General features: G+C 43.2%; 1 protein-coding gene across 2 annotated transcripts in view; it reads left to right on the forward strand.

The window, feature by feature from the left end:
* Positions 1 to 16,430, forward strand: part of zswim5 (zinc finger, SWIM-type containing 5) — a 91,485-nt gene that overhangs the window by 53,889 nt on the left and 21,166 nt on the right. For both annotated transcript variants that reach the window (XM_080441083.1, XM_080441084.1), the window contains exons 2-7: positions 3,513 to 3,700; positions 4,586 to 4,754; positions 7,833 to 7,981; positions 8,504 to 8,654; positions 11,793 to 11,969; positions 15,255 to 15,431. In XM_080441083.1, the coding sequence (XP_080297209.1) occupies positions 3,513 to 3,700; positions 4,586 to 4,754; positions 7,833 to 7,981; positions 8,504 to 8,654; positions 11,793 to 11,969; positions 15,255 to 15,431 (1,011 nt within the window). The remainder of the gene's footprint in view (positions 1 to 3,512; positions 3,701 to 4,585; positions 4,755 to 7,832; positions 7,982 to 8,503; positions 8,655 to 11,792; positions 11,970 to 15,254; positions 15,432 to 16,430) is intronic.

Below are 16,430 nucleotides of genomic sequence, written 5' to 3' on the forward strand. Positions count from 1 at the left end.
AGACTTTTTTTTTGACATTTTTAATTGACTTGATCTGTTCATCAGTTTTATCTGTTTGAATCTTCTTTCAGTCCCTTCACTTTTTACTCCCCTGGCACTTTTACACTCCCCCCCTCTCTCTCTCTCTCTCTCTCTCTCTCCCCTGATTTTATTTTTCCCCTTCTTCTCTTCATCATAATGTCAGACACATAAAGTGGCCTTTATCAGATGGGCTTAGGCTGCCTCTGGAGGGGTCCTGGATATTAATTGGGACCATGGATTGTGTGTGTATGTGTGTGTGTGTGTGTGTGCACGTGCGTGCATATGTATGTGCAATTGTGCGTGTGCATGAGCGTAGGTGGTAACTACTTAAAACAACTGGTGTGGAAAAGCCTTTTGTGGGATTTTGGCCAAAGAGACGAGAGCTTAACTCCTGCTTATTAGGCTGCCCTGCTACCCTGTCCTAAAGAAACACACGCATAAGTGTGTGTGTGTGTGTGTGTGTGTGTGTGTGTGTGTGTGTGTGTGTGTGTGTGCTCACATGGGTGTCTCTTCACGTTTGTGTGAGCTGTGTGCAACTTCATGCTTGTACCTCCTCCCCCCTTTTAAATTTCTTAATTTCTTAGTCTTTTGTTCATTATTTTTCTTTCTCTCTTTCACTTTCTCTCTCTTTCTTTCTGTCTCTCTGTCCGTCTGCCATCTCTCCCTCCCTCTTTTTTTTAGCTGTGAAAGCTGTGGACGGGTGGGTTGCCATGGCTTGGTGTGATACAGTAATCCATGTACACACACACACACACACACACACACACACACACACACACACACACACACACACACACACACACACACACACACACACACACACACACACACCTTGGCTCATAAATAATTGACCTGTCACAGTGAGACGGCAGGGCAGACTTTCTAGCGGATATGCTCTCCCCTCTCTCTCTCTCTCTCTCTCTCTCTCTCTCTCTCTCTCTCTCTCTCTCTCTCTCCGCTCTATTCTCTCCTCTCAGATTTCCGATCGTTCTCCCCCATCCTCCTCTCTCTCTCCTCTCTCTCCTCTGTCTCTCCATCCTCCCCTCTCTCTCCTCTGTCTCTCCATCCTCCTCTCTCTCTCCTCTGTCTCTCCATCCTCCCCTCTCTCTCCTCTCTCTCCTCTGTCTCTCCATCCTCCCCTCTCTCTCCTCTCTCTCCTCTGTCTCTCCATCCTCCCCTCTCTCTCCTCTGTCTCTCCATCCTCCCCTCTCTCTCCTCTGTCTCTCCATCCTCCCCTCTCTCTCCTCTCTCTCTCCATCCTCCCCTCTCTCTCCTCTGTCTCTCCATCCTCCCCTCTCTCTCCCCTGTCTCTCCATCCTCCCCTCTCTCTCCTCTGTCTCCTCTTTGTCCAGACTATCACCTCTGTTTTCCCGTGACTTTGCTTTCCATCGTTAGATAAATTATACTTCAGCTAACGACCGTCTCGTTACACCAAAAACCTATTTCCGTTCTGTCTGTGGTCACACGACACTGCCTGTTCCACAAAGTATAAATCAGCCTTTTAGCCGTACCTCACTCTCTCTTTAGTAGCATCGTTGCGGTCCAAAGTATTAGGATATTGACATCGAAGTTGGTTGGTTTTGTGGTTTGTTTGTGTTGCAGCAGGTAGAGTATCTTATTTTATGTGGAGAGAGCAACCAAACACAAAGCAGACTCTGTTCTTTGGACCTTTTCATTCAGCTTCTGATCTGAAATCCATATTGTGCTGCTGTGTGTCTGTCATTGAGTTGACAGTAAAACAGGCCTTATCTTTTTGTCTCGCTCCCTCAGCACTTTTCTCTTACATCTATAGGCAGGTTGTCTAAAAGGCCACGGTGTGCTTGTCCAGTGTTATTATGACACAATGACCACTCTCCATTCAGAAAGTAGTATTTCTTTGACTACGTTAAGCCATTCAAATCTACAAATTTCTTCTAAAAATTGCTTTCTATATCAGCGGTGCCCACATTTCTTCATGTTTTTTTCATGTCAAGGACGCCCCAAAATGATATGTATTTGGCCGTGGACAAATATTCAAAAATAGGGAAAATATTTGATCTACAAGCTCACACCGTGTTGTGAGTTCATAGATCAGCTATTTTCCGTAGAGTCGACTGCTTCAGGTGCCTCCTGTCACCTTTTGTCACTTGAGTATATAGTGTAGCTTGTAGCTTTCTCAGTTTCACTTTGTTGATCATTATAGGAAACCTGACAGCAGATGTTTTCCCTGTGTGTGTGTGTGTGTGTGTGTGTGTGTGTGGGGGTGGGTGGGTGTGGGTGGGTGTGGGTGTGCGCGTGTGTGCACATGTGCGCATGCTGGTTGATCTTTTCTCCTGGAGTGATCCCAAACAGTAAAGGTCATCTATGCAGAGAGAGGGTCAAAGCTCTCATGCCAAGCCCACTGTCACTCTGAGGACAATGCCTCTGTGTGTGTGTGTGTGCTCGTTATGTGTGTGTGTGTGTGCAACAGTACATGCTGGAGCACCTTGAATAAGTGCATCATCACATCATACCATAGCAACCCTGTCTTCACAAAAAGAGAAACACAGAGAGGTGGAGTGGTGTGTGCATTGTAGACACAGGGCTATCGGATGGCACAAGCCCCACTGGAGACATCTCATTAGTGTGTGTGTGTGTGTGTGTGTGTGTGTGTGTGTGTGTGTGTGTGTGTGTGTGTGTAATCCTAGGACCATTGTCTTTGTGTAGACTCGTATTACAATGGATGCTCTTGTTCTCCTTTGTCTTGCTCTCTTTCTTTGGTATATCCACATTTATCTACACAAGGAAATTGCTCATTAAATTAAGTTTACAAATGATAGCGTGTAAAAGTATGAAATGATGTAGTTGTTGTTTAGAAATGTAGTGTTTTAGCAGAGCTACGACACACAGTGGAAAAGATCTCTTTCCTTTGTAGCACATTTTGCTTTCAAATGTTTCACATGCGGCTGAACATTGTTTATTTGATTGATTGATTGATTGAATACAAATGTAAAACAGCACCTGGTACAGTCAGACATTAAAAGGATAGTTCACCCAAATTGAATTCATGGATATATATATATATTTATTTTTTTGTCGCATTCCTTAGCCAAAAATTTGATGACCATCAATTCCATCATATCCCTTTATAGCTAAAAGGATAACACAAAAAAATCCTGGGGACTTTTCCATTGTGGTCCTATCCTATGTATTCAATTGATCAACAATTAACACAATAATACATGTCATCAACAAATACGAAACACTATATATATACAAAAGAGAAAAAGGAAAAATGGCTGCAGTGAATCAATGACACCTCCTCCTTTCAATGGGATTTTACATTCACCTCCCCTTGTGTTCTCCTCCTGAGAGATGGTTTTTTTTTTTTCAGGCCAATTTTGAAAGAGAACCCAGTGATTCATCATTGTATCTACTTAGTCACCATGACGACATTGAAACATTATTGTTATTAAACCCCTCTTCTCCTCTTTCCCTCCCTCCTCCTCCTCCTCCTCCTCCTCTCTCTGCAGGGTTCCATCTGAGCGGCACTGTCACGGAGCCGGCCTCGTCATCGGACCCCGAGGTGACACACAAGGTGGCCATCAGCTTCGACCGCTGCAAGATCACCTCCGTCACCTGTGGCTGTGGCAACCGCGACATCTTCTACTGCGCCCACGTGGTGGCGCTGTCCCTCTACCGCATACGCAAGCCCGAGCAGGTCCGTTACTAAAATAACTCCTCCTCCTTTTTCCTATTTAGAACCACTAAAGCCCTATTTTATACTTTGTCTAAAGATGTTTTTGGGGGGGAATTTGAAGACAAGCAAGACTTGTGCAGCACACCTTCAAAATGATTGGTGTTAGAGAAGACCAAGGGGCCGGTCATCGCAGTAGGAAAAAACTCCCACTCTCGTCTTAACACATTGCCTGCCAGAATTATTTCAGATTTTTTGCAGTTTTATGCCAGAGATTTTTAATTGAGAAAAAAAAAAGTACTCAGGAGCCGAGATACAGAATTTTAAAGTTTTAAGTTAACAAGGAAGTGGATAGGAGTCTAGATCTTCGAAAAATCTTATCTCCTTGGTCTTTGGGTCAAATTTAAAACATAAATAAAAATAAATAAAAAATTCGATTTTTTTTTTTTTTTTTTTTAAAGATCAAGTTGGATTTGAAAGATCAAGTTAACTTGATCTTGGAAATCAATGTGTTAAAATTCAAAATATTTAATACAATTTAAAACATTTTGAATAAGTTTGAAAGAAATGTGAACATTTTCGCCTATAATGACATGCGTAAAATGGGGAAATATAATAATCAGCTCTGCTTTTTGTGTTGAGAAACATGGCAGACAAAACTGCAGCAAGACTGAGTCAAAATACCACAAAGGCCACAGAATAAACCTCTTCCCTGTTCCTTTTCTCTCTCTGTGTGTGTGTGTGTGTGTGTGTGTGTGTGTGTGTGTGTGTGTGTGTGTGTGTGTGTGTGTGTGTGTGTGTGTGTGTGTGTGTGTGTGTGTGTGTGTGTGTGTGTGTGTGTGTGTGTGTGTGTGTGTGTGTGTGTGTGTGTGTGTGTGTGTGTGTGTGTGTGTGTGTGTGTACACACAGGTGAAGCTGAGGTTGCCCATCTCAGAGACGTTGTTCCAGATGAACAGAGACCAGCTCCAGAAGCTGGTGCAGTACCTGATCACGGCCCACCACACCGAGGTGCTGCCCACCGCACAGAAACTGGCCGACGAGATCCTCTCCTCAAACTCCGAGATCAACCAGGTCCACGGTAAGACCAAGAGAGCCAAGTAGCTAGTTAGCCACACGCTGACATGTTCGTGGTGGACACGGGGTTTGGTGGAGGGCATCTGTAGACCGGAGAATGAAGCAGGGGGGGTGAGGAGACAGAAATATCCTTCGCTGCTGTCGGGTGGAAATCTTGAATGTCCAAATACCGTTCCTTATTTTATTACGGTATTTTAACCCATTAAGACCTGGAACTGTGTCATTTTTAGATTTGAGCAAAAAAGCATTATTTTACACTTTGGGCTATTCAAAAATAGCAGATCTACAAGCTCATAGCACGGCACCGAGTGCCGCGCTACGAGCTTGTAGATCTGCTATTTTTGAAAATTCCTGAAAATGTGTGCAAATCTTTGAATATATATATTTTTTAAGCGAACATTTTTAACTCAAATCTTTCCTTCTGGGGGGGTCCCTGGAACAACATATTTTGATGGGGGTCTGCGGCAAAATACATACCATTTTGGGGGTCCTTGACATGAAAAAGATTGAGCACCACACTGATATAGAAACATTAGTTTTTTTCAGAATACTGTTGAGATTTAGGAGACCTGTAGAATCGACTTCAGGTCTCAATGGGTTAAAAACCTGTTAGAATAGTGAAAATAGAAGATCTAGCCGGAGCTTGTGAGCTTTGTACTGTAATGTTACGGATACTACTTTTGTGTGATTCTCTTGTGTGATGAAGTAGGGCATTAACCCATTAATACCTGGAACGCATCTGTGTCACTTTAGATGTCTTTGGCTATTCAAAAATAGCAGATATACAAGCTCATAGCGCGGCACCGAGTGCCGCGCTATGAGCTTGTAGATCTGCTATTTTTGAAAAATCGTGAAAAAAAAATGTTTTTTTTTCCAAAAACTGTTAGGATTTTGATTTTTTTAAAGAATCGCCTCAGGTCTTAAAGGGTTAATTTACACAAAACATCATAAAGATACAAGGTTTCTACACCGACAGCAACGGACATGGTCAACATGTCACTCACTCCCACTTCATCCTCCCAAAAAATGTTGACGCTCGCCCAGCTCGCCGGTCCAGGAAGTCCAGAGATTGCACTTCCTGTCTGTGTTTGACAAGAGGGGGGGGTCACAGGGGTTGAAGGTCATTGGGTTCAACGTCGTGATTTAGAGGAATGTGGCTATTTTGTTGTTTCACTTCCCAGACGGTCAGCTGACACTTCAGCGGGGCTTTCCCCCCCAGAACAGGTCACTTCCTGCTCCATCATTAGGAGTGTTTGCCCCTGTCCAAGCGCATCCATGTTAACCTGCAGAAACACACACACACACACACACACACACACACACACACCCCGACACACACACACAGACACACACACACACACACACACACACACACACACACACACACACACACACACACAGCGTCGAATAGGAGAAGTTTATACAAATGGAGTTCTCTTAGAGTTCTCAACAGGCCTGAAAATTAAGGCCCTGGCCCTAACTGGGCCCTACTGTGCCGGCCCGGGGTTCGACCCGGCCCCAAAACCCGCATCCAACAAGCTTTGAACTGAGCAGATTGGACCTTCCGTTCCAGAGATAATGGCCAAAACACGAAAAACTGCCACTTTCACCGATTCTCGGTCGCCGATTTTTTTATTGAGTTTTGGCCATTGTCGCCCGTTTTTCTTCAATAACACGGGCTAGGAAGGTCGGACGGCAACAAACTAGATACCTGAGTAAAGTTCACTTTGAGCTGCAACCAACACATCCACTGCCATTTCCGTCTGTCTTACCGTTAGAAAGATTGAAAGATTTTTTGGGGGGTAATAGATATTTTTTTCTTTTTTCTTCACGGAACCTTGCATACAGGTTTCCTGTATGCAAGATTTATAAATGGAAAAAAGAGGCCGCACTGCTCGTAGCCACGATGCAAAAAGTGTTTTAACGATAAACAACCAACGTTTCGACGAGACAAAGTGTCTTCTTCAAGGATTGAACGTATTCTTCAAGACCTTTGTCTGGTCGAAACATTAGTTGTTCATCATTAACATTGTAGTTTGAGAACTACTGCTGCATGTTATGGCTGAGGCCAGGCTTTTTGGGGGGAAGACATGAGTTAATTTAGGATGGAGCAAAGAGGAAGTGAGTCTGGCATGGGATTGAAGGGTCTTGATTTGAAGAAGCTTTTGGAGGGCGAGGCTGTCTGTATGTTATAACCTCAAGTTCTCCGGGGGCCCCCCGACTGTTTATTTCCCCTGGAAGTGTTTTGCTACAGCGCCCGGCCGTGCGTTGGGAGAGAGCAGGAAGGATTTGGGTGACTGAGTGACTGAATATACACAACTCCTCCTGGGCTGTGTTGACACTTTGCTTTGATGTGGACGTGAGGATGTTGATCTGACGCTTTCTGAATTGTGCTCATGTTTTCCGTTTCGTTCCTATAAATAGCCTGTGTGTGTGTGTGTGTGTGTGTGCGTGTGCGTGTGCGTGTGCGTGTGCGTGTGCGTGTGCGTGTGCGTGTGTGTGTGTGTTCGTGCACACATCACTTAAAGGGGTAGTTCACCCACAAAATAACTTTTTTTCTATTGATTACTCACCCCATGGAGCCTTGAATTCATGGATATTTTTTTGTTTTTGTCGCATTCCTTCCTTTATTATTTGATTATAATACATTTGTCCCCATTGATTCCGGTAGGAGACACAAATGCATTTGTGTCTCCTACCGGAATCAATGGGGACAAATTTATTAAAATCAAATTATTGGCTTAGGAATGTGACAAAAACTAAAAAATATCTATGAATTCAAGGCTCCAGGTGGTGAGGATGGGGGTCGCAAATATGTGACTGGTTATGACATGGTCATTTTTCTTTTCACAGATTATGAAAGTACAGAATGTAAGCTTTCAAGTGATGTGTTTCTTATGGAAATTGGAAAACATTTGTAGGGAATAACCTCGGTGGAAACTTTCCATGGGAATTAACTTGGACTTTATGGGGAATTAACTGGAAATAACCTTTGGGTGGGATACCGTGTGTGTGTGTGCGCGTGTGTGTCCATCCTTCTTCTCAACAACACATCTGTGTGTGTGTGTGTGTGTGTTCCCAGGTGCCCCAGACCCTACGGCGGGCGCCAGCATAGACGATGACAACTGCTGGCACCTGGATGAAGATCAAGTCCGAGAACAAGTCAAGCAGTTCCTGTCTCAGGGGGGATACTACGGCTCTGGGAAGCAACTCAACTCCATGTTCGCTAAGGTGACCACATCTACAGCTCAGTTACTTATTGCAGTTTGTTCTCAATACATATCCAGTACATGATACAAAATCCTCATTGTTGATTAAACCACTCTCAACCTGGCCTTTTGATTTTGGGCACGTCGTTAAAAACATTTCTAAACATTGCGAGAATGACAGATCTACAAGCTCACAAGGCACTGCATTGCGTCATGTTGTGAGCTTGTAGATCGGCTACATTTACAAATTAAATGGTGTGAATAGTTTATGCTGGGAGTTTGAATTAAATGAACTCTGATCATTTTACTGTAGACTAAAATAAGACACAACCTTTCTGTTTCTGTGGTGGCTGTTTTTTGTCTGGCTTTTTGTCTGGTAGGTTCAATCCCATTATTGAATCTTGCTAGGCCCACAGTGAATTTATGAAGTGCTGAAGCACATTTGTATGTTTATCAAGTTAAGTTATTTAATAGGCGATTGTCAAGACACAGAAAGCTGTCGGCACTACGATGTCTTAACGTCTCCAATTCACCGACTCTTCAGGTGCGGGAAATGCTGCGAATGAGGGACTCCAACGGCGCCAGAATGTTGACGCTGATCACAGAGCAGTTCATGGCCGACCCCCGCCTATCACTGTGGAGACAGCAGGGCACGGGCATGACGGACAAGTGCCGGCAGCTATGGGATGAGCTGGGTGAGCAGGGGTTCTCTCAGCTATGGGATGAGCTGGGTAAGCAGGGGTTCTCTCAGCTATGGGATGAGCTGGGTAAGCAGGGTTTCTCTCAGCTATGGGATGAGCTGGGTGAGCAGGGGTTCTCTCAGCTATGGGATGAGCTGGGTAAGCAGGGGTTCTCTCAGCTATGGGATGAGCTGGGTGAGCAGAGTTTCTCTCAGCTATGGGATGAGCTTACAGTGTGATTAAAAACGGTTCCGTAAAACGGTTCCAAATGTGATGGAACCGTTTACGGTTCCTCAATGTTGGTTCCGGTTCCTCCGGTTCTGGATCACAACCCCCCCAACTGTGGTGGGTGTTCCTCGGACCCCTCTTGTTGTCCACTTTAAAGTTAAATGAGGATGGATCTGTGAAGAACCTTGTGCTCTTGTGAACCACTTTGTGGCCTTGTAAACAATTTTGTGCTCCAGCAAACAATTTAATGGTAAACACATTGGTCGTATAGATATGAACGGTGTGATGACATGGCAAAAAGAGTCAACACCCGCAAAGCATGGTTGAACAGGACAGTTTTTAACAGTTTCATAGAGGATTAAGCCAAAGTGGGTTACCTGTGTGGAACTGGTTTATCTTTTAGAACATTTAATATTTACTGGAAGATGAGGCTGAGGGCACATTGTGATTTCTCTATTAAACTTTGTAGTAGAAAATGTTAAGCTTTTGGCCAAAGATTCCTTGTTCTGTATGTGAAGAGATTCAGATTTATCTGAAAAAGTTAATTGTATTTTATTTTACACTTGAACCCTTTTCATACACTTCAGTTTACTGGGGTTCACCAGGGGTCTACTGTATACTTCTTCCACTGACACCTTGTAGATCTGCAATTTCCCCCCCTCCCCCCCCCCCCGAATGTTCGCCTATTATTATGACATGCCCCAGAAATTGGGCCACTTAGGGTCCATGTGGTTAAGTAACCAATCACAGGCCAGAGAGTTGGTCAGGTGCTCAACAGTAGTTAGACTGATGAAATAAGCGCTCAATCAATTAGCAGGTCAGACAGGAACGCCCATCATCACCTACCTAGTCAGGTTGATTGGCAATTAGTCATGGAGCCCCCAGTCACCCAGCAGCCAGTTTCTGCCCTGGACGCCCCTCTCTCTCCCCTGTATATACGCAGTTAAGCCCTGTGGATCAATACGGCTGCTCAACTTCTCTTCAGATCGATCTTAGCATTTAGAGGGTCGATGGGCACTGAGTAGCTTCCTGAGAGGGTGGGGGGGGAGGGAGAGGGAGGGAGAGCCAGTGTTGGAAAAAGTACTCACATGTTTTACTTAAGTAAAAGTATCAATACTGCAATGTAGAAAATACTCTGTTACAAGTAAAAGTCTGGAATTCATAATGTACTTGAGTAAAAGCACAAAAGTATTGGCATCAAAATGAACTTAAAGTACCAAAAGTAAAAGTACTTCATTATGCAGAATGTCCCATTTCAAGTTTTCAGATGTATACAAATCTTTTGAAAATAGCAGATCTACAAGCTCACAATGCGTCGCATTGTGAGCTTGTAGATCTGACGTAGATCTGACGAAAGATCTACGAAATCTGAAGTTGTAAATGTACGTTTTGTAATTGCGAACGCGGAAGGACGCGCCTCCGCCCAAGTGCAGCTTACTATGAAACCGTGCTGGCTCTGTGCCTCTGTGTGAACCTCTGTGTGCACTGCCTGTGTGCAGCCGCGCCCCCATGTGACACGCGCTCTCATTGGCTGCTGACAGATCTACTATGAAACCAACCCGATCGCCCCCCAAACACGGTGAAATACCACGGATTGACAAACGGCAATTCCGTGCATAGATGACTAGGAACTCCGAAACTCTGTGCATAGGAGAACCATATCCCCCCCATTAACTTCAATACGAGGCGGAGGCAGTCACGTGACTTTCTCTCTACGCTCTCCCCATCACGGTGAAATAACACGGATTACAAGTCCGTAAATACACAACATAAAAAAAAAAATAGGGCTGCGTTCGCTTCCCGCGTTCCTGCGTCTTACTTGTAATAATCAAAATCTGCAAAGTAACTTGTAACTAAAGTTTTCAAATAATTGTAGTGGAGTAGAAGTGAAAGTACTGAAAATTGGAAATACTCCAGTAAAGTAAAAAAAAGACCTCAAAATTGTACTTAAGTACAGTACTTGAGTAAATGTACTTAGTTACTGTCACCACTGGAGGAGAGAGCTAAAGACAGATGGACGGACAGAGGCATAAATGCAAAGAGAAGCTGATCCCATGAGTTTAATTGGCTACTCATCTTTCGTGGAGGTGCGGGCATCTCACTTTGGACTCAGATATAAGTGCACGGACGGGCAGGGTAAATGTAAGTAAGTGGCATCATAAAAATAGCATTATTGCCCTGCCTCTGAAGGTATAAAAGGATATTAGTGTCATTTATTGGACGTATTACCTGCAGCGCGTGCCTGTGATCTAGATAACAGTAGCTCATGATTACGCTTTTATAAGATCAAGACCATTTGTCTCCACGTACCGTAAAAATTCTACGCTGTGTTTGTCAACATCCAGCGGTTCACACGTTATGGGGCAAACTATATGGTGCAGGCAAGATCTTAAAATAACTATATCGACTGTTCTTAAAATGCGTAATATTGTCACTATCGTGCAGAAATGATTTCAATCCATATTTGTTATCCATATTTCAACTTTTTTTCATAACTTAATGCTACTGGGTTTGCACGACAGTGTCACACAAAAGTAGAGAAAATTGCCTACAATCTATAGCTGATATACACGCTCGCACGTGAAAACTTTCGCCTAGAACAGTGGTTCTCAACTGGTGGTCCGGGGTCCTTGGGGGGGTACCAGGGGATCCCCAGCTAAATTAGTTAACACAGTGTCACAATCATTTCAACCATTTAGCTTTGGCTATTCAAAAATAGCAGATATACAAGCTCATAGTGCGGCACCGAGTGCCGCGCTATGAGCTTGTAGATATGACGATACGTACCGTAGGTCTTGGTTGGTCATAACGAGCCCCGTCAGATTCAGAGAGCAGTCGGTATGTCCACAAAACTGTAATGTAAACTATACTGCAAAAAGCTCCTGTGTATATCCTGACCTCTTGACTCCTTAACTCTCTCCCCAGGTGCATTGTGGGTGTGCGTGGTGCTCAACCCCCACTGTAAGAGCGAGGAGAAGAGCGGCTGGCTGAAGCAGCTGAAGAAGTGGGGAGACATGGACGTGTGTCCACTGGAGGACGGGAACTACGGCAGCGAGCTGCCGAACATTACCAATGCACTGCCGCAAAGCAACCTGGGACAAGGTCAGTACAAGAGTACAGACGCACACATTACCAATGCTAAAAACATTAATATAAACTAAGCTATGATGACTGAGACTAAATGTATTGACAATTTCATCAACAAATAAAAACTAGACTAAAATGTCAGTGAGGGATCTAGTGGAGAAGAGATCCAGTAGAACTAAAAGACAAGTCATTTTATGTTCATTTTATGCTCACAACGCGATGCGGCGCGTTGTGAGCTTGTAGATCGTCTATTTTCAGCATGAAACCAAGTGTAAAATCAGCCATTATGACGCCATCAAGGCACCGCCAAAATATTTTAGTCGACTAAATCAACTGTAGATTTAGTCCACTATAATCTTATGATATTTAGTCGGCTAAAACTAGACAAAAACTAAAACATTTCATATGACTAAAACTAAATCGACTTTTATTCAAAAGACTGTGACTAAAACTAAATCAAAATGTGTTGTCAAAATCAACACTGACACACACACACACTTTCATTTTAGGGTCCATATATTCAGCCCCTCAAACTGGGACCCTTAACCCATTGAGACCTGAAGCCGATTCTACATGTCTCCTAAATCTCAACAGTATTCTGAAAAACATACGTTTCTATATCAGTGGTGCTCAATATTTTTCATGTCAAGGACCCCCAAAATGATATGTATTTGGCCGCGGACCCCCATCAAAATATTTTGTTCCAGGGACCCGCCAGAAGCAAAGATTTTAGTTAAAAATGTTCGCTTTAAAAATATATACAGTATATTCAAAGATTTGCACACATTTTCACGATTTTTCAAAAATAGCAGATCTACAAGCTCGTAGCGCGGCACTCGGTGCCGCGCTATGAGCTTGTAGATCTGCTATTTTTGAATAGCCCAAAGTGTAAAATAATGCTTTTTAGCTCAAATCTAAAAATGACACAGTTCCAGGTCTTAATGGGTTAAATCGATACGCCCGTTTGTCGTGCACGTGCGAAACCCATTCATGCACGTCCATATACACGTGCACATGTGTACGCGCCATAGGTGTTGCTCACAGGCAACGACTCAGTGTTGAATTCAGACATGCAATGCATTAGCTCATGTTTTCTGAGTGGGTTAGGTGAGCATGTTTACATGAACAGAACGATGATAGACGTCTATGCAACCACTGAAAACAACTATTGTTATGATAATTATGGCAAAAACCGGGACAATTTTGGAGTGAATGTTTTAGAGGTATTTGTCAGGAAAACGGGCCAAACCGGGACGCCTGGTCATCCTATATCATTTCATTTCAACCTTTATTTAATTCTCTGAAAACACACTGAGGGCTGAGACCCTCTCTTCCAGTGGTGCCCAGATTACAAGTCTGAGAAAAGCACAAACAATATAATGAGAAATTTTAAATAAATAAAAGAAAATCACATCACATGATTTATATCAACATCAATTAAAACTGGGGTGCAATTTAGATCGACCAAAGTTGATATATATCCCACTGAAGGTGACCTCCAGGGGAACAAGAGAGAGCTGTACTTAAAAGGAAACCCTTTAAGGTGTTCCAGGTATGCGGGGCAAAAAAAAACACCAAAGCAGAGACTGTCCAAACTCAGTGGAGACACGGCGGAATCTCAAGCATCAAACAGTCCTCAGAGCGCGTACGCTAGGCACTCGTTTTCCCCTGCCGAAGAGAATTTAAATAACAGGGTAAACTCCCAATTAAAACTTTATAAATAAATAAATGCTGATCTCTCCTAGTAGTGCTAACACACACACACACACACACACACACACACACACACACACACACACACACACACACACACACACACACACACACACACACACACACACACACACACCCACACACACACAAATAAATGCGTATGATTAGTGAGAGGAAAGATTCACTCACAAACAGGGGGGGGTGCAGAAGATGCCGTTTACTTAACCTTATCGTCCCTCTTCTGGGGCTAACATTGGGCAAAAAAAAACACGGCGGATCTACAAGCTCACAGCGCATCTCAGTGAGCTTGTAGATCTGCAGTTTTCTGCGAAGATATTTAGTGAAGAGCCAAAACATGAGGGGGGGGGGGCTAGTAGTATGGAAAATGTATCTGCTGATGACATTATCAGCAGAGATTTCTAACATTTCGGCGGCTCTGCTGTTAAGATGTTCCAGGAAGAGAAAAGTCTGCAGTTTCCATTAGCTTGAAATCCCCGGCGATGATGATGTCATCATCAGCAGGTAGCGTTTGTTGCTAGCTTTCCACGGCCCCGCCCTCTGAGACAAGGAGACGGTAATCATTATACCGTCCTAATAATGAGCATTAGTCTGCAGTACAGAGGGAAAGTTTGAATGTGGAAATAAAATGGACAGCATTATGTATTTCTACCTAAAGATACTCAAATGTTTTGTCAATGTACTAAAAAAAACAACTACTTGCTAGGCTAAAGGCCATCATCGCCCGACTGAACCGAAGTGTTGTGAATGTGAACTGACCACCAAAGGAAAAATATCATTAGTGCCAGAATAGTGAGCATTAGTGAGGACTGATATATCCTCGCTATCCACCAGAAAAAAAAACTCATTTCTCAATATTTAAACTTTTTGTGTTTTTCCGTAAATGAATACCCTTCTTGATCCATACTACAGTGTCACACAAAAGCGTCAAAAGTAGCAGATCTACAAGCTCGAAACGCAAAGCGTTTCGAGCTTGTAGATCTGCTACTTTTGACGCTTTTGACTTTGAATCCTGAAAAGTACGTTTTCCACCCGACTAGGGCTGTCAACTTTCCTCAGAAATGATATTCGAATATTGGTCTTAAAAATGTGCAGATATTCAAATATATTCTAATCTTATTATTATTATAATAAAAAATATATATTATTTCTTTTCCCCCCCAAAAAAAAATGTATTATTTTTTTGACAGAAACGGTACAAAAAACTATTTATCGAGTGCTCAGATCCAATAAAACATCTTTTGTTTGTTTTTATAACTTCATACATTGTTTTTTGTATTGTCCCTGTCAAATAAACATTAAAAAAATATAAATACAAATATATTTTTTTAAATTTGAATATTAATTTTCATATTCGAATATACATATTTTCCCAATATCGAATATTCGTTTGACAGCCCTACACCCGACAGAGACGATATGGAGATAGAAGTTGAATGGTGAAATGTTTTTCGAGAATTACAACCAAGCTTACATACACGTTTTTCGTACAGTTCCTACCTGTGATGAGTGATGTATTCACAGTGCTCTTACACGTTCTGTCCCCCCTCCCTCCCTCTCCCTGTCCAGACTCCCTCTCGCGGCCCAGGCGCACAGTGTTCACGCGGGCCATGGAGGCGTGTGACCTGCACTGGCAGGACAGCCACCTGCAGAGGATCATCAGCAGTGACTTCTACGTGTCCCCCTCCTACCAGAGGGAGGGGGAGAGCCTGCTGTTCAACCCCCAGGGGCTGCCGCTGTGGCTGGGTAAGAGCAAAATGCACACACGCACACGTAGACACACGCACACACACACACACACACACACACCAACATTTGAACTGCTTTTATTCATTTAACCCATTAAGACCCAATTCTACAAATGCCTTCTAAAATAAAAAAATCGTGCCAAGGACCTCCACATTGATATATATATATTTGGCTGCGGACCCCCCATCTGAAAATGTTTTGTGCCAGGGACCCCCAGAAGAAAAAAATAATCTAAATTATTCTATCCACAAGTTTCCTAGGGCGTTGTGGGCATCACTTCCTGTCCATTTCATTGGATATCATTGGACTTCATTGGATTTCATTGGATCAAATCGACAGGAAGTGATGCCCACAACGCCGTAGGAAACTTGTGGATAACACTCAAGATTTTTCAAATTTGTTAAATAATAGCAGATTTACAAGCTCGCAGCACGATATGAAGTGACGCGCTGCGAGCTTGTAGATCTGCTATTATTCAGAACCACTGATCTAAACCACTGTCCTAAATCCCAAGAGTTTTCAGAACAACGTATGTTGCTATATATACAAACACATGCTGTCCCGGTTTTAATTGAACCACTTGTGCTATTTCTAAAATAGCAAGAATATTTCCGCCGATAACAAAACATAGGGCCCACAATAGGCAAAATAGGGACACCAGGTTGAGAGTGGTCAAAAAGTATATTCAAGGCTTAGTTCACGTGCACACACACACACACACACACACACACACACACACACACACACACACACACACACACACACACACGTCCTATACACAAATCCTCTATGACAGACATGAAGTGGAGTTGGATAGAGTAACTGTTTTGCAGAACAAGCTGCACTAGTAGTCGCACACACCTAATTCCATTGAAAGTCACACTCAGACACACACACACACACACACACGCACACATACACACACACACACACACACACACACACACACACACACACACACACACACACACACACACACACACACACACACACACA

Source organism: Gymnoscopelus braueri (assembly GCF_963280865.1).
Source record: "Gymnoscopelus braueri genome assembly, chromosome: 10".
In the NCBI taxonomy this organism is placed as follows: Eukaryota; Metazoa; Chordata; class Actinopteri; order Myctophiformes; family Myctophidae; genus Gymnoscopelus; species Gymnoscopelus braueri.